Source organism: Giraffa tippelskirchi, chromosome 5 (assembly GCF_054371585.1).
Source record: "Giraffa tippelskirchi isolate mGirTip1 chromosome 5, T2T-mGirTip1v1.2.pri, whole genome shotgun sequence".
NCBI classification, from domain to species: domain Eukaryota; kingdom Metazoa; phylum Chordata; class Mammalia; order Artiodactyla; family Giraffidae; genus Giraffa; species Giraffa tippelskirchi.
The window spans coordinates 176678705-176696034 of NC_137279.1; the positions used below are offsets into that span (position 1 = coordinate 176678705).

Below are 17330 nucleotides of genomic sequence, written 5' to 3' on the forward strand. Positions count from 1 at the left end.
ATGCTGGAGCTAACGTAACTCAGCTGTAGCCCAGAGTCTCCCCTGAGCCCCGGTCTGCAGAGCCCACAGGCCCCTGACATCCCACCAGGATGCCCCACGCTTCTTCAGTCTCAGCCCTTGCCAAGCTGAGCTCATCAGCTCCCCTGTGCAAACACGGCTCTGCTGCTGGGGTTCCGTCTCGGAGAAGGGCTCTGTCCTCATTTACCCCAAAGCCACGGCCACACCTACAAGTCATCCTCCAAACTCCTCTGTGCCCCATCTCATCCGTCACCACATCCCGATGTTCCCCCAGCTCCTTGGCTCTTGCCACCCTGCTGCCAGGGCCTCAGCTGGGCCACTCCTGCTCAGACTGGGCATTTCCCTGCCTCTTTCCTTTGCCTCTTTCCCTGCCTCTTTCTGTCTTGCGGCCAGAACAATCCTTGTAAAATGTCAATCTGATGATCAATTCCCTGCTTAATGCCTTCCATGGCTCCTTGTCACTTCGGATGATAATAACAACAGCTGAACCTCAGCAAAACCTTACTGTGTGCATGGCGCTTTTCTCTGTACTCTGTGTATTCCTTCTCCCAATCCTCCTATGGAATCAGTTCTATTATTACCCTCCTTTTACAGATGAATAGGACTCGAAGTTCTCAGCATAGCACAACACCTGTCTGTTGGTTTCTGCACCAGCCTGTTACTCTCCCCAGGTCAGTGAGCACTTCCGTGAGACCCCAGCACACCCCACCCCTAGCCTGCCTGCTTCATGCTGCTGTTGGAGGACGTTCTCTACACATCTGCATATTTAACACCACAGCACAAGGTCACATTTAGCGTTATCTGTCTGCACTCATCTCCCTACCGACTGAGTTCCCTGTGGACACTTGTCTCTACACTCCCAGTGGCTAGCACAGGCTAGGTGCTTGACGATGCTGATCATTAAAGGTAACAGAGCTATCAGATCCTGGCTGCAGAAAAGCTCTTGGCAGGCCAGGGTGGCCAGAGGCGGCTTCCTGAAGGAGGAAGGTCTGTAAAGGGAGCACAGATGGGAGCAGAGAAGCAGCAGAAGGTGGGAGAAGGACACCGCAGGCCTGGACAGTGGGGCGCAGGGCCCCACAGGAGGAAGGGTTAGTGGGACATGGAACTGGATGAGTGAAGGCCTCATGGGAACCGGAGGCAGGGAGCCTGACTCGGCGGCTCCGTCCCCTTTGTGGTGGGGCCCTGTGCAGGGCAGGCCCCTGCAGTGGGAGCTCCACAGGAAGAGGCAGCACCCTGTCCTTTAGGCAGATGTAATCATCAACTTGCCTGCCAAGCTCAATTTCCTCTGCGGAAACCTGACCCACAGCCCTTGGAAGTAGAGCCCTGGTGCCCAGGACAGCAAGCACAGTGGAGGGTGGACGTGTGACTGGAGCGAAGTGGATGCACAGGCAGGGCAGAGCTAGCCCTTCAATCACCCATCCATCCATCACCCACTGAGGTGAATCCTGTGCCAGGCCTGTGCTGGGAGTAGGGACTGAGTGGGGCTAAGGCAGAAGATGCCTTAACAACACCTTCACCAGTACTCCTCAGAGGAGTCTGGGCTCTCCTTATCACCTCGTATCACCTCCTTCATTAGCAAAGCACTGCCCTAGCTGAGAGCCAGAAGCCTTGACTCCAGGCCATGGAGCAGTGCTCCAAGTCTGAGCCCCCAGGGTGCATGCGTGTTCAGTTGCTGTAGTCGTGACTCTGCAGGATTCTTTGCAACCCCATGGACTGTAGCCTGCCAGGCACCTCTGTCCCTGGGATTCTCCAGGCAAGAATACTGGAGTGGGTTGCCATTCCGTTCTGCAGGGGATCCTCCCAACCCAGGGACCGAACCCGCGTCTCTTATGTTTCCTGCACCGGCAGGTGGATTCTTTACCACTAGCGTCTCCTGGAAGCAGGTAGGGTTGAAACCACAGTGAAGGAAGCACCTGGAGGGCCCTGATCAGGAAGGTTTATGCAGCCCAGGCAGCAGGAGTCAGGCTCCCAGACTCCCCATTTCTTGTGATAGGCACTCTGAGCACACGCATGTGCAGGCACAGGCTGCCAGACGGGTTCCACTACTCATCAGTGATGTGACCTTAGACAAGTCATTCCCCTCTCAGAGTCTCAGCCTCCTCATCTGTAAGATGGGATAACACCAGTTCCCATTTCACAGGGTTGTAGGGAGGACAAAAACAGATGGTGCACGCAGAGCATCTAGCCTGGAGCTGGCTGGCAGGGAGCTCTCTACAAATGCCAGCTCTTATTACTGATTGTGTTTATGACCTTCTATCCGCCTCTGTTAGCACAGGGGCATGTGACTTTGTGTCCTAATCTCGGCATGCCTGAAAGGGTCTTGACCAGGCCCGGTACCTAAGAAGCTGAGTTCCCCACTGGCTACTGCTGACTCCTTCAGTCTGTGCTCTGGGGCAGCCTGGAGCCCACCACCCGCTTCCCAAACATATAGCAGGGGCCTGAGGCAGGACAGGAGCTGGCCTGGGGCCAAGCATATGGTGGTGGTGGGGGTGGTGGTGAAGGGATGTCTCACCTCGTACTCCTGGGAGAACTTGAGGCCGTCATTGGCTTTGAGGCGCTCGATGTTGTCAGCCAGGTCGGTGATGGGGATGGGCGGGTGGTCTCGCATACCTGGGAGTAGGGGGGGGTACATGAGCAGAGTCAGCGTGAGGCCTGAGCAGGTGGTGGAGACAGCCCGATGCATGTATGTGCGCATGTGAACACGTGTGACCATGGAGCACTCGGCACTGGTGACATGGAGACAGCAGCACATGCGGCGACAGAGGTGGCGGGGTGGGGGGAGAGGGAGGGGGGTGGGAGGGGACAGGGTGGGGGGTATGTACGCCATGGGCACGAGTGGGCATGGCCACGCGACACGGTGCTGAATGGCTGGTCCTCCTCCCAGGTCAGGGCCGGACGCCCAGCTGGAGGGCAGCGGACGGGACAGGGCTGGGCTGCTTCAGCCTGTGCCCTGCCCGTGGGCCCTCCTCTGGCTAGCGCTCCTGCCCTCAAGGCGCCGGTCACCATGGGAGTCTCTGTGACGTCATCCTCCCAGCACCCAGCATGTGGATGGGGTGATCATGACGTACAGAGATACGGCAGAGTGATGGGGAAGGACTTGGAGGGAGAGGTAGAGAAGAGGAGGGAGACGCTGGGGCAAGGAGATGGGAGAGGCACCGGAAAGGAGTCGGACTGGGCTGGGAGGTGGGAGAGGCAGGGACAAGAGGGGGCGGCCGGAGGAAGGGGGGCGAGGTGAGGAGAGAGTGGGACGCAGAAGGAAAAGTCGGTGAGAAGGTGGAGCAAAGACAGGAAAGGGGAAGAGAAGAGCTCAAGGAAGGAGAGAGGCGACGGGTGAGAGAAGTAGAGGAGACACACAGAAGCCAGAGTGGGCCCCAAACGGGGAACGTGAAAAACTAACTTGAGATATTCGGGCAACTGGGGACACTGGAACCTGCAGAGAAAAAGAACAAAAACAGCAGGCAAGAGAAGGACGCCCGTTAACCTCCGGTTACATCGCTGCTGGACTGCAGCCAGGGGCGTTCTGGGGAGGTCTGGGGAGCTCGGAGGGCTGGCCCACCACAGCCCCTTCTGCACCCCCCTCAGGGACAGACGCCCCTCCCACCCCCCAGAGCCTGCGCGGCCTTGGGGGCCTCTGTCTGTGATGGAATTCTAGGTCCAAGCCAACCTCGTGCCCTCTGGTAACCAAGTTTGACCCTGGCTATTTCCAGATGATTTGGCAAAAGAGAAGTGTGCTTTTAGAGAGAGGGAAGGCACGGGTGGTGAGAAACAGAGGGGTGAGTCCCCGGCAAGGATGGGCAGGTGGGGACCATGTTGCTCTCTCAGCTCTTCTGTGCATTTCAAGCATTTTCAGAAGGAAAGTTAGATTACGAGAGAAAATAATAAACATTTGCTGAACTAAAAACATGGGAAGGGGGACCCTCAGCGGTGCCGCCATTCCAGCCAACCCTTCTTCCTGGTCACTGGTTCCCTCCATGGATAACCCCGTGCACAGAGACCCCTCTCCCGGCCAGCAGCCTCGTCCCCTGACCTCAGCACCTCTGATGACCCTCATCATGCCCTGCCCCAAGGCCTGCCCCCGGCCACAGCTTCCTGTCCTTCTGGTCCCCCATCCCTTATAACACCACCTCGGATCCCCCGTGCTCCACCCTGCCTTCCCTTCTCAGATCTCTACAGCCACAGGGATCCAGACCCCAGCAGGGCCTGCATATCCACTGGCTCATCCCCCACCGGCAGTGCCTCAACCCACTGAAAGGCTCCTTGCCCGGGACTCGGACCTCTCCGAGGTTCCAACCGCTAAAACCACAGGCTCTCGCACAGCCCTCTCAGCCTGGCCTCAGGGACACTCCTCTCCCCTATGTTCTCTGTCTGGCTCCCCCTCCTTGGACATCCTTCCATCTGTCCTTCCTCAACATTCTAGCTCCTTCCCTGGCTGCTCCTGGGCCGCTCTCTCCCCTCCATGCGCCCATCTCCGGGGAGAGCTCATCTATTTGCAGGCTTTGACCACTGCGTGCTCTTCACCACCTCCCCCTCCTGTGGTTCCTACCAGGATGCTGGTGTGGAGGTCGCCCTGGACCTGCCATCCCACTGCTCCACCAGCAACCACGGAGCCATCCTGGGACCCTTGCCCCTATTTCCTCACCCCATGTGGAATCAAGCCCAAGCTCTGCTGCTCAGGCAGGCCCCTATGGCCAGCCCCACGTCCAGGTCCTCAGCACCTTCACAACAGTCTGCCTCCCCGGGTTCTCCCCCTCCAATCTGCCTTCCACACCACAGCCAGGGTGACACTTCAAGAGCACAATTCTGACCCCATTGCTCCCCTGATGAAAACCCTTCATGCCTCCCTGGAGCCTTCAAGACGAAGTCCAAACGCCTTAGCCTAGCATGCAGGTCCCTCTGTGACTCACCCTCCAGACAGCTCTGGGCTCTCAACATGCCCAGCTCCAATGCTACAGGACACAGCGCCCCCTAGTTGCTTCTGCACCTGCCACTGTCACCGAAAGGAGCTCTCTCCCAGCCCCTCAGCCTGACTAAGGCCCTCAGGGCTTCACATCCCTCTCAGGGGAGGCTTCTCTGCCCTCCAGACCCCAGCACCCTGGAGTTCTGATTCCTTGCAGATCTGACCACACCTGGTTACAACAGCCTGGCTCTCTCCTTCTCAGGACACGTGCGCTTGGAGTGTTGAAAGAGAGCCCAGGGTGCAGGAAGAGAGCCGAAAACCCCAGGTGGACCCAGAGCTGACTCCAGTGTCAAGCACCAGACACAGAATGAAATGAGTCTCCAGAATTCTGTGGTCAGCAAACTTTCCCATAAAAGGCCAGAGAGTAAATATTTTTGGCTTTGAGGACATATGGTAGGTATCATATCTACTAAACTCTGCTCTAGAATGTGAAAACAGCCACAGACAGTACATTTATGAAAGGGCATGGCTGTGTTCCAAAAAAACTTTATTTTCAGAAACAGGTGGTGGGCCACATTTGGCCCCAGGCCACAGTTTGCTGACCTTTCACTTAAATGATTCTAGCCTTTGAGTCTTCCTGCCGAGGGCCCAGATATTCTGGAATAGAGACAAGCTGCTCCTGCTATGCTCCCGTCTGAACCTCTGACTCACAAAAGCTGTGAGACTAGTATATCATTGCTGTTGTTTCCAGCCATGAAATGGTGTGGTCATTCAGCATGCAATGCTAAGTAGTTCGTGCACACACAAACCCTGTTATAGGCAACAGTGAGTGTTATAGCTCACTTATTCATTCAGCTGTGTGTTTCACAGGCGCTAACAAGACCCACCATGTGCACAACCCAAGAGATGGCAGAGCAGGAAGACAGTTACTGGCTTCACAGAGCTCAGACTGTCACTGAGGCAACCCCAGCCCAGGGCGAGAGGCGTCATGATGGAAAGAGCATCTGGCAGCCAAGGAATGACCCTGCCCCGCTGGGAAGAAGTCTGAGCTGTGCCTGCTGGGGTGCAGACACGGAATGACAGCCAGAGAGCCCACGACAGCGGTGGGGAAGGAGGGGCAGTCACCAAGTCCTGTGCTGGGTCCTAGGGCTCACATGGAAAATCTGGGCCCAGCCATCAGGAAGAGTCAGGTGCAGATACCCCCATCCTGCCACAAGATCTGATGAGCCATCCCCACCACCAAAAAAACCCCTCTTCTGGGTGAAGGGGTCAGAATGCAGGTACAGGGGCTGGCACCCCGGGGCTGGGATGTGGGTTCTGTGAAGGTCCTGGACCTATATTTGGAGGGCTTGACTGAAGACAGGTCAGGGTCTAAGGAGCTTCACCCCAGGCCTTGCAGTGCCTGTCTAGCTGCTGGATACAGGAGTTCCTTGGTCACTTCATCACAGTGGATGGGTTCAGGGAGAAGGGTGGAAGACAGGAACAGGAAACGGGGGCCAGTGTGAGGCCAGGGTCCCTGGGGGGAGACTAGCAGACCCAGGCGGGGCAGGCAGGCTGGGGGAGCCACCCTACCTGGGGTCTGGTAGTTGAGCCGCCGCATCTCCACAGGGTCGGAGGAGTGGGCCAGCAAGGAGTCCTTCAGACCAATTGACTGCTCATCCTTGGACGATGGGGAGTGGGTCCTTTTCCTGGAGAGGCAGAAGGGTGGTTGGTGAGAACCGAGGTCCAGGCAGAGGACAGAGACGCATGGCATAGCCGGCTGCCCCAGAGCTCTGTGTCCACAGCTCTGCCCCTCCCATCCCGGCCTGGGGTCTCTGAGCGTAGGGGAGCCAGGGCCAGAGCAGCCTCACAAGGTGGGGATGGGGAGAGAGCAGGAGTAGGGAGCGGACAGTGGGCTAGCACAGCAAGAAAGGAAGGGGTCGCAGAGGCTGGTGGCTCCTTCCCACGGGGACAGGTCACGGCTGGGCAGTGGCTGCTGTCCGCAAGACCCCCACGCTGAGGCAGCAGGAGCCACCAGGAGTAAACATGCAAACAACACATAAGATATGCAAACATCACAGAGAGCTGGGCCCCCGCTGTCTAGCTCTTGGAATCAGGGTAAAGGCGCAGAGCAGCAGGGGAAGGCGTTCCCCTAGCTGGGCAGAGTCTTCCCTTGATGGCCTCGGCTCCCCGGTCTACAGGGACAGGATCAAAGACAGACTGTGGGGTCCATCTGCTGACAAGTATCCAAGGCTTCTGCGCAGTGGACACAGCTGTGTCAGGGGAGGAAACTTATGCGAGTGTGTGTGAGTGTGTACCACACACTTCCCCACTGCCCTGCAGCCAGTGCTCCCTGCACACAGTCCAGGCTCTGTCTCCTGTAGCGCTGCGGTGACCTCAGACACCCGGGAGCCTGGGGGCAGGCTTTGGGGAGTTCAGAGCTGGCCTGTGCATGCATGGGCAGCACTGGCGTTCTGAGCTAAGCCTGTCTCCGGAGAAGGGGCAACCCCTGTGCAGGGCACAGGTGGAGAGAGTGACAGAGCCGGCTCCGGCGTCTGCCGAGCTGACCAGACAGCCGCAGGCCAGGAGGCTTCTGGTCCAAGCAGCGCCCCTCCCTGATGGGCCCGCAGTGTGCACAGGGACAAGAAGTGAAGGGGGAGGCGTCTGAAGAGAGAAGGAAGGACTCCTACCTTTCTTGTTTACTAGGTCCCGAAAGACAGGCAAGGACAGAAGAAAGGAACCGTCACTGTTTCCGCCACACACACTCAGGCCCTCTCATGAAACAAGGGGACGCTGCGGACTGATCTACAGCACCCACACGGCATTCGCAGGGAGGGGGTCACCTCTCCTGGCATACACCAGGACCCAGACGGCAGTGGAGGGGGCTTGAGTGGGTGTGGGAGTCGCTCCTCAGGTTCCCCACCCAGGGATCTTCCGGCCCTGAACCAGGTGAGCTTGTCCCTATTCACCCTGGGAGGAAGGAGCTAACTTCAGGTAGCAGGCACTGGGTCTAGGTCAAGGGTCAGGGTCAAGGGCAGGGAGAGATGGGGCACTGGGCACAGGCCCCCTCGAGTGTGTTACCTGTGTGCAGACACAAGGACCAACAAGCATGCACTGACAGCCTTGTGCTGGATGCTGCAAACAGGCCCAGCGATGTTCCCACGGAAGCACCCCCAGACAGCGGGGGACAGTGTGAGAGGGAGTGGGAGGGGCCTGGCAGAGCCTCGTGGCACCAGAGACTGGAAGAGTCTCCAAGGATGGGACAAGAGTGCAGTGGAGGGGCGCCGGCCACGCCGGCCGGGAGCTGCGTTAGTTCAGAGATGATGTAGGGGTGGTGGCAGGGGCCAGAGCAGCCAGGCATCTGATGGACTGTCAGGCTGCAGACAGGCTATAAAACTCTTTAGTTAAAGCTGAGAAGTTTTATATTAAGGGTGACAAAGCAAATCTTTGCAAATACCTTTCAGGCTGGGAGGAGGATGGAGAGGAACGGGCACGCTAAGGAGAGGAGGCTGCAGCTACGCCAGAGAGAGGACTGAGGTGGGCCACATGCGTGTGCATTACCTCGTGGGGAGCTCATGGTGGGGTGGGGGGCAGGTCAAGTGATATTCACGAGAAACCGGGGGGATGGGAGGGTGGGGGGAGGAGGGTTGAGGGTGACACTTGGATTTCCGGTTGGCAATTGGATGGGTAGGCCCATCCCCTGTGACAGGGACCCTGGGGGGAGGGCTGTGGGAAGGGTCAAGACAGCCTCTGTCTGGGACAGCTGTGGATGCTGTGGTCACAGCAGGCACTGAATAAACGTCTGTCAAGTGAGTGTCCATGGGCACGTGGACCTGGAGCTGGGTCTGGACCTCTCAAGGCCTGGGCAGGGGAGTCAGGCTGGGAATCATCTAGGGCTGGTGGCAGAGGGGATGCTGAAGGTAGGAGACCAGGAGGAGGTAGTGTTTTTAAGCTGAGAGACAGACATGCTCACGTCCACCAAAACACAGAGACAGACAGACGGACATGCCTCGGGGATGCACCTGAACAAATCCTTTGTGAAGGTGCACGGCTGCTCATCATACCCAGGCTCACTCCAGCGGGTGTGCACACACATTGCCTCTGCTCTCCTGGCTTCCCTCCAAGCCAGGAGCGTGCACCCCGGGGTGCAGACCAGCACGGCTGCCCCGGCCTGCATGTGTCCGGCTGGGGAGGGCCTGGGGGTCCACGGGCAGGTGGCCGTCCACCAGAGCGCTCACCTCTTGAACAGGAGGATGGCAATGACAATGAGAACGATGAGGATGACTGCCAGGACAGGGCCCGTCACCCACAGCAGCTCGGGTTCCTCCTGCTGCTGGGCTGGTGTCACCTGGACCACGATCTCGTCGGAGTAGGGGCTGCAGGCATAGCGCTTCTGTGACCCGGTGGAGGAACAGCACAGCGGGTGAGCCCCGGGGTGAGATCACCCATCCTCCATCCCCCAAACCTGGAGAAAGGGCTTTGGCCCGGGTCTCCCGGAACTAAGAGGTTGACCTGGGCCTGGTCAGCTCACTGGGCCCCTAGGGCCAGGTCGGGCTGGCCTTCTGGATCCTAGGGGTTAGTGCCCTGAGACCGCAGTGCAGGTCTGGGGCCTCTGGGGTGTCTGAGACTGGTCTGGGGGTGTCTGGTCAGGCCTGGGGTCTTGGCTAGACCTGGTCCACGGGTTCCTTCAGGGAGGCAAGCACAAAGCACTGGTAGCTCAGGTCTGGAGACAGCGGCCGGTTGTAGAAGCCCTGGTAGTTCTTCTTGTCCCCCAGGGTGAAGGTCTCCGGGAGAACGTCCACCTGAGCGGCCACGTATGGCTTCAGCCGCTCCGTCTGCCGCCGTCGCCGCCGCTCCCCGCTGCTCTGCTCGATGGCCTCCAGGAGCTGGCAGCAGAGCACAGGAGTCACACAGGGGCCTTGGAGCACAAGCTCCTGGGCTGAGGCTAGGTTCACCGTCCATGTCAGGGGCCTGAGCCTGGCCTGACTCACTGTCCATAGAGAATCACGCTGGACACCAGCAGGCAGTGCCACTCCTCCCAGCCAACCTGCTAAGAAGGGGCCCTCTGGGTAACCTGCCCCTCACCCTCACCAGAGAGGGCTGGCTGCCCACCACTGCTGGGGTTCCACTGGAGCCCATCTGTGGCCTTTAGACCCCTGCAGACTGCGAGGCTCACAGGACCTGAGATCCTCTAGATCTGAGAGATGTGTCTGCCACTTTGCACCCCAGGGGATCCTCCACAAACCCCTCTGGGGAGGTCTCGGTCAGCCCTCCAGGAGTTCTCTGAAAGCTCCCAGGAGCCAGCTCAGAGTGTGTCTCTTCAGAGACATGGGCAGGCTGCCAATCAGAGAATAATTCCAGTTTGGGGGGAGTCCCCGGGGCACAGCCAACCAGTACAGTGGGACTGCCATCAGGCCTGCCCCAGCCGGTCCCTAGGCACCTCGTCCAGCTCCAGCTCCTCGGGCGTGCTCCACCGCGGCGCCAGCATGCTCCCTCCCATGCGGTCAATGGGCACCACCATGATGTAGAACCACCTGGGCAGGCAGAGGAGAATCAGGGCCGTTCTCCCCCAGCTCTTGCATGGCCGGCCCCGCCCTCCCTCCCCCTTCCCCACCAACCGAGGCATGTCTGCACACCTGACAAGTGCGGGTTCCTGCACGTGGGGCATGGTGAGGGTGAAGCGGCCGTCCTCGATGTAGGCTGAGGCCGGCAGTGGCTTGTGCGGCAGGAGGTCGGGGGCCGTGCGGATGGACACGAGGTGTTGCAGGCCCCCCGCGCTGCTGCCGCGGTTCATCAGCACAAATGAGTATTCTGTGTTGGGCTGCAGGTCTGCAATCAGCTTCCGCATGGAGTGCCCGTCCACCTCCACGCTCTGCCCATTGTACAGGATCTGCACGGGAAGGGAGGAGGGGCGCAGGCGGTGTGTTCGTGTGAGGGGCCCCCTCCCAGGCCTGCGGGACAGAGCTTTATGAACGCATACGCGTGGGCGGGGACTGCGATGCGGACCCCGCAGCGGGACTGCGTGTGTCGGGCCCAGCTGGCCCCACCTACCCTGAAGGGTACTGTTGACTTGTAGGAGTCGGGCACCTCCCAGCTGAGCAGCACAGATGTCTTCATTGCAGCCTCCACACGGAAGTTCTTGGCAAACACTGTTGGGATATAAGGAGGGAGGAGTCACCTCTGGCTGCCTAAGGGGGATAAATGGGCCTGGAGGGCTCCCCGCTGGGAAGAGATGGGGGGGCAGGGCGCAGGGGATTAGGGATGGCTGCAGAGGGCCAGAACCCCCACTCCCGCCAGCTTCCACTGCACACAGTTCAGCTCCCAGCCCCGGCTCTTCCTCATGGTGAGAACTGAGCGGGGCAGAAGCCACAGGACCCATGGTCAGGCCCTCCAGAAGGGCGCGGGTGAAGCTGGAGCTTACAGACGGCAGGTCAGAGTGACCAGAGGTCAGTGGGACTCGGTCACGAGAAGCAGTGTGGCCGCACACCAGAGCACTGTGGACCGTGTTCACTAGAGGTCAGGGGGTCATGGCCCCAAGAGGTTAGTGTTGCATACCCAAGAGCGGTGATGCAGTCATGAGAGATCAGTGGGTCAAGGTCACGAGAGATTGGAGTTGCCCAGCAGAGGTCAGTAGGCCAAGGACAGCAGAGGTCAGGGGCCACACACGGAGAATGTGGCGCCTGTTCACTAGAGGTTAGTGGTCATGGTCATGAGAGACTGGAGTGTCACACACCAGAGGCTGGTGGCTCACAGTCGCCAGAGGTCAGTGAGTCAAGGAGAGCAGAAGTCCCCAGGCGTAGCCACATGCCTGCAGCACACACCTTGCTCCACGGGCATGGTCCGGGACTGGATGCTGGGGCTGAGCGGGCCGGCGCCTTTGCTGGTGCGTGCACGGACCTTGATGTCGTAAGTGGTGTCTGGCTTGAGGCCGGAGAGCGTCAGGTGGGTGTCAGTAGTGACGTTCTGAAGCTCCTGCTGGCTGTTGATGTCACGGTACACCACGGTGTAGTTGGTGATGCGCCCGTTCCTCTCCGCCAGCACTGGGGGGTCCCAGATCACTTCCGTGGTAGACGTGGTCAGTCCTATCACGCGCAGGTTTTGGGGGAAACCGCTCGGCACGTCCTCGGGGGTCGTGATCTCCTTCTCGAACTCCTCGCCCAGGCCAGCCCGGTTCTTGGCAGCGAGCCGGAAGATGTAGGTGGCCCCTTTGTGCAGGCCAGTGACCGTAAAGTGCTGGTCGTCCTTGCCAAAATCGATGGTGTTGGGCCGCGCCTCGTCGGCTCGGCGGTACTGCAACCGGTAGCCCAGCAGCTCCCCAGGCAGCTCCTTGGGTGGGTGCCACTGGAGCAGCGCGGTGTTCATGGCCGTGGTGCTGACCATCATGGTGGGCCGGCCTGGGACTGAACAACCACGCACTGGGCTCTGGCCCTGCCCTCCTCTCAGCCCCACCCTCAGCTCTGACCCCAACCCCTCACTCACCTGCCCCTGTGGTCGTGACAATTTTGGGCTTGCTGCGGGCACCGTCCCCCTTGGTGGTATAGGCGGCGACGGTAATGGAGTAGGTGGTCTCTGGGGTCAGGCCGCTGATGGTGGTTTCCTAAAGGAGGAGGAGGGGCCCATTCCCATCACAGGAGACCAAGGAGGGACCAGACCGGGCCAGCCACCCCAGGCACACGGGGCCAGAGGTCTTGGGAGGGGGGCTGTGCAGTGCTGGACCCTGCGGGAGGCAGTACAGGCAGGTGGATGTGTGCCCGGGAGGACCCAGCCTTTCTGAGGAGCCACAAGCCTAAGGCAGACAAGCTGCTCATTCTTCCTTTCACACAAGAACAAAGGGCCACACTGTTCCTTCACCGTATTGTACTGTGAATGACACCTTGTTGAGGTCCAGGGACACATGACACACAGGGCAGACAGCCTCGCACGCACGCAGCACCTCATGCGGCTCTTGGCACACACACCCATGCAGCCTGCGGCTCCTCCTGCACCAGCAGGCGGAGGGCCACCTGTAGACACTAACGCATGTGCACGCACACCACAGAGGGACGTGGAGGGGTGGGCCGAGGCGCCGTCCTGCAGGACTGAGTAGGACCCCTCCTGGCCCCATTCAGGCCCTGGCTCTGGGAGCACCGTATGCCTTGCAAAGCTTGCTGGGGCAGGAGGAGAGATGAGGAGGACAGGGAACCCCCCCACCCTGGGGAGCATACTGTCCCCAGTGACGCCTGAGAAGTCAGCCAGGGCAGTGTACCCCTGCGTTGGCAGGCCCTGCCCATATGCCCATTTCCAGCCAAGGCATCATCTCCAGAGACATGCGGAAAAACACCATGGGAGGCCAAGCCACACCACACAGAGGTAATAGTGGGAAGATGGGAGGGGACCACCGCGCAGTGGGAACAGAGCTGTCACCACCAGCCCCGGCGTCCCTCCAGCTCTGAGCCTCGGGTGGGGCCACTGCAGCCGCCACCAAACCCTCGCAGGCCCCTTCTGCCCTGGCTGGAGGGTATCCCAGGGCTGGGGCTCCAGAACACACCGATGCCGGAACCCAGCCCCCAGACCTGCCTCCCAGCCTGGGCCTGGAGCAGGTGATTTTTCACTCCAGGAATCAATAAGGCCTAACGATCAGGATCAGATTTAACTCCATCCCCATCTGGCCAGAGCAAGGGCCAGGGGCCCGGTCGATCTCGAACACTGGCCTGAAATTGCTGCTTGACAGGCGAGAAGTAAGGATTAGAGAAAATGCCAATCGCTGCTCAGCTCGGGGCTCAGCGTAAACGCCAATTTTCTCCAGATGTGGCTGGTGCCCCATGGATCTTGGCGGCTCAGGCTGGGAGGAAAGGCGGGGGAGGGGGGAGTGTCCCACTAGCCCAGCCTAACCCAGGTCTTGCCCGCGCTCGCACACCTCTTACTTACATAGTCCTCGGACTCCTCTGGCCGCCACTGACCGCGGGAGAGGGAGAGAAAGGGAGACAGGATGTGAAGGACTCTGGCCCCGAGGGGGCCTGGTTGGGGGAGGGCTGGTGGCAGGCACGGGCCAGAGGGGTGGCACCCCAGGACCACTCGCCATCCAAAGATCCCAGCCCCTGCCTCACAAGCCCAGCTGGGGGCACCAGGGCTGAGGAGGGGAGACCTGGAGGGCAGAGGGCCAGAGCAACAGGGCTCCCTGACATTGAGGAGTTGGAGGGCGCCGCCTGGAGGTGCTTAGAGGGAAAGGCTGCCAGACTTGGGGGGGTGGGTCCTACAGCTCAGGCAGAGGGGTGGGGAGACATGCAAGTGTCTATATTGTACACGGAAGTGGCTGTACTGGTTTGCCGGGAATAGTCCTGGTCTAAGCTTGCTGTCCTGGTGTGATTATTCACATCTCCTTTCCCTCTCAGAAGCACCCCAGTTGGGAAGACAGATTATGCAGCGCTCTAGGCAAGTGATGTTGTCCCAGGAACAGCAGAAGCTACGCTGTGGCTGGAAGGGGTGGGGCAGACTGGTCAACAAAATGACAGAGGCCATGAGTGCCAAGTTCAGAGTCTGGACCCTGCCCCACAGGCACTGGGAAAGACCCAGTTCCTTCCCAGAATGCCTGAACATCAAGATAGGAAGGAACAGATCTGGGCTGGCGCTACTGCTACTGCTGATTCTCAACACGTTCTTCTCCAGGCTGTGGTGCATGTAGGTTTACTAGCTGGAGGGTGGAGAGAGGGAAGTCCTGGGGCATTGGAGGGCTAGGGGTTGACAGCTGTCCAGCACAGCACAGGAAGCGAGGCCATGCCATCCCCAGACCACGGGGTCCTCTGGCCCAACCACTTTGCAGTGCTGGTCTGATCTCTGTCCAGCAATCCTAGTTGCTCCTGTTCTGGGAAGCTGTCTTGGAAAGTCCTTGCAAGGAGTGTGGGACAAGATATGGGAGGAGGCCCTCGGCCGTCCCTCCTGACCACGGCCACTTTCTCAGGTGTGGCTGGGCCCAGCCCTGCTCTAGCTTCCTTGCCTAGGGGGATGGGGGATGCCTTTGCTATCCAAGCCAGGCATAGGTGTGGAGGGCCTCACAAGGGGGAGACTGAGAGACAAGAAGGGAAAGAGAAACAGGCTGAGGCAAAATACAGGGCCAGAGGACGGAAGGGATCACAGGAGAGAAGAGAACAGACAGATGAAAATGCAGTCAACGAGAGAGAGAGACAGAAACAGAGAGGAAGGAAAAACAGACCACAGGGATGCAAAGAGACAGGGAGGTAGAGTCAGAGACCACGAGAAAGGGACAAACTTGAGATGGAAACACACACATGAAAAGAGACAAGTCTGGCCACACAGTCGTAGGGGGGCATGCACCCCACTGATGAGGCCTGGGCTGAGCAGATGGTGCTGGGGGGAAGGACAGGCTGTGATGTCCTTGACCAGGCGCTTGGGGGACAGCTGGGCCCTGTGGCCAGGCTGGGGACCAGGCCCCATCTGCTCACCTCCTGGCCTGGAGCACAATGACCAAGTCCAGGTGTTGGGGGCTACAAAGGCAGGTCCTCCACCTTCACTCGGCTTCCCTAGAGCCCAGGCGCATGTCTACCTCCTGTCACAGGAGATCTGAGACCAAGAGGACAGTGCCCTTCGTCTTACGGCCCAGCTCCCTCCTAACCACTTGGGACCAGAAGGGGGCACCCGAAGTGAAGCAGCTTCTCTGGAGCCGCAGCGGCTGCAGCTGGGCTGCTGGCCCCCTGGGGCGGGAGGGCCAGAGGGAGCCCATTCCCGGGATGCTTCTGGGTGGGTGTGTTCACCCGCCGAGGCTCCAGGAAGAGCCCTCAACCTGCCCCAGGAATGCAGGCGGGTCCACAGGCCCGCCTTCTCCCCTCTGCTTCCTTAGAACCCAGAGGAGGAAGAGAGCGCCCTCTGGGCAGAAAACTGAACCCAGCCGGAGCTGGAGACTCGAAAGCCCTGCCTGCCTGTGGGTGAGTCCAACCCTAAGTGCAGCATGAAGAACACCGATCTGATCCCAGCCTGGGGGATGGGGGTGGTGTGAAGAGCCAGACTAGCGGGGGTGGTGGTGTTTGCATTCTGGGGGGGAAGTCAGGCTCCACCCCCTCACGGCCCTGATTCTGGACAAAAAGCCCTTCGGCACCGACACACCAGGTGTTGTGAATCTTCAACAGAATGTGTGGGGAGGGAAGTCATGGTAGCAATTATAAGCCTTTCCCGGGAGTCCTGAGACCTGGTTTCTTATCTGAGCTCAGCCATCTCTTACTGGGAAGTTCTGGCCCGCTCGCCCAGTCTCCCAGTGCCCTAGGTTCTCCTTTTGGATAGCCAAACCAGTGCTGAGAACCCAGGAACCTCACCCCAAGCTCCCGGGCAGAAGCGCCATCCCCTGAGGATGGAAGGGTGTAGAGGTGTGAGACAGGCCGCGGGCCCAGCCCTTGAGAGCAAACATCAGCCCGGCCATTCACGGAACTCTGCCAGGACAACGGCCGGACGGGGGAGGTGACCGCCCCGGCTGTGAGAGGAGGAAGGCACATCTCGAAAACCCAGCCTAACTGACAGTGGGTGCATTTCCTGCAAGCCACAAAGGAGGGTTTGGGGGTGGTGGTGCTGAGGCCTGGGTGCGTGCCGACAGAGCTCCGCACTGCTGGCACCGGTGGCTGAGCCACCGGGGTGACTGCCAGGCTGGGACTGCCACCAGGGCAGGTGGGGCTGGTCGAGCCTGGGTTGGGACAGCTTGGGCAGACCCAAGACAGAGGAGGAAGTGATCCTGGCAGCTGGCCCTAACCTCCTGGTCTCAGTGCATCCCCAGATGCCACAGCATGTCTTGCTATCACCGTCGCTCTGCGAGTGGGCAGGGGAGGGGAGCGAACATGGGCTCCAAAGAGGAAGTGGAACGCGACGGTCTCGCCCACCCGCCCGCTGACCCCACCACCTCCCGGGTGCACACCTGGGCCTCGGCCAGCATGACGTCCTGGATGATGGGGGCGCCGCGGGGCTCGCCGCTCTCCAGCCGCACGTAGGTGACCTGGTAGCCGCGGATCTGGCCGTGCTGCTTGCTGGGGACGGGCAGCTTCCAGGAGACGCGCACGGCAGTGGAGTTGAGCGGCTCCACCTCCACCTTCCGCGGTGGCCCGCTGGGCACTGGGGACCAGATGGAGAAGGAAGTCAAGTCCGTGGAGAAGGAAGTCAGGTGGGCACAGCATACTCCGGGGCTGTGTCTCTGCACCCCACTGCCCAGGAAAGGCCCTGATGCGGTTGCCTTAGACTGTCTGCCCTGCAGAGGAACGTGGAGGGCTCCCTCCACCTGCACGGGGAAGAGCCTGGGACTCTGCGACCCTCGGGCCAGGGACTGCCTCCCTCGGTGGGGAGGTGGGGCACCAGGCCTTCGACCCCCCCGAGTCAGCACAACCTGCACTATCTCCTCTGGGCCCCGCGTCACCCCGATGTCTAGTGAGGTGAGCCTCGCTAGTGTCTCCGGCGCCAGTCTCCC

At 60.1% G+C, this 17330-nt stretch overlaps 2 protein-coding genes and 1 long non-coding RNA gene across 41 annotated transcripts in view; 2 read left to right on the forward strand and 1 right to left on the reverse strand.

The window, feature by feature from the left end:
• PTPRF (protein tyrosine phosphatase receptor type F) overlaps nt 1-17330 on the reverse strand; it is an 82530-nt gene that overhangs the window by 4945 nt on the left and 60255 nt on the right. For 14 of the 39 annotated variants that reach the window (XM_081492614.1, XM_081492605.1, XM_081492606.1 and 11 more), the window contains 10 exons: nt 16788-16981; nt 12374-12491; nt 11716-12294; nt 10946-11043; nt 10531-10784; nt 10335-10428; nt 9565-9780; nt 9133-9287; nt 6488-6603; nt 2531-2628 (listed from right to left, as the gene is read on the reverse strand). In XM_081492614.1, coding sequence (XP_081348740.1) covers nt 2531-2628; nt 6488-6603; nt 9133-9287; nt 9565-9780; nt 10335-10428; nt 10531-10784; nt 10946-11043; nt 11716-12294; nt 12374-12491; nt 16788-16981 — 1922 coding nt within the window. Of the gene's footprint in view, nt 1-2530; nt 2629-3415; nt 3449-6487; nt 6604-9132; nt 9288-9564; nt 9781-10334; nt 10429-10530; nt 10785-10945; nt 11044-11715; nt 12295-12373; nt 12492-13801; nt 13829-16769; nt 16982-17330 lie in introns of all 39 variants that reach the window. The other 25 variants (XM_081492632.1, XM_081492625.1, XM_081492630.1 and 22 more) reach the window with 8 other exon arrangements.
• On the forward strand, nt 3069-9317 carry LOC145506949 (uncharacterized). The gene is made up of 6 exons (XR_014054464.1): nt 3069-3476; nt 5178-5368; nt 5786-6195; nt 7601-7843; nt 8359-8431; nt 9144-9317. It is a non-coding gene; the product is annotated as an uncharacterized LOC145506949 (long non-coding RNA).
• On the forward strand, nt 9768-17295 carry LOC145506948 (uncharacterized). Its single transcript, XM_081492635.1, has 5 exons — nt 9768-13243; nt 14266-14305; nt 14429-14551; nt 15729-15813; nt 16166-17295. The coding sequence occupies exons 1-5, from the start codon at nt 13165-13167 to the stop codon at nt 16178-16180; spliced, it is 342 nt and encodes a 113-aa protein (XP_081348761.1). The 5' UTR covers nt 9768-13164; the 3' UTR covers nt 16181-17295.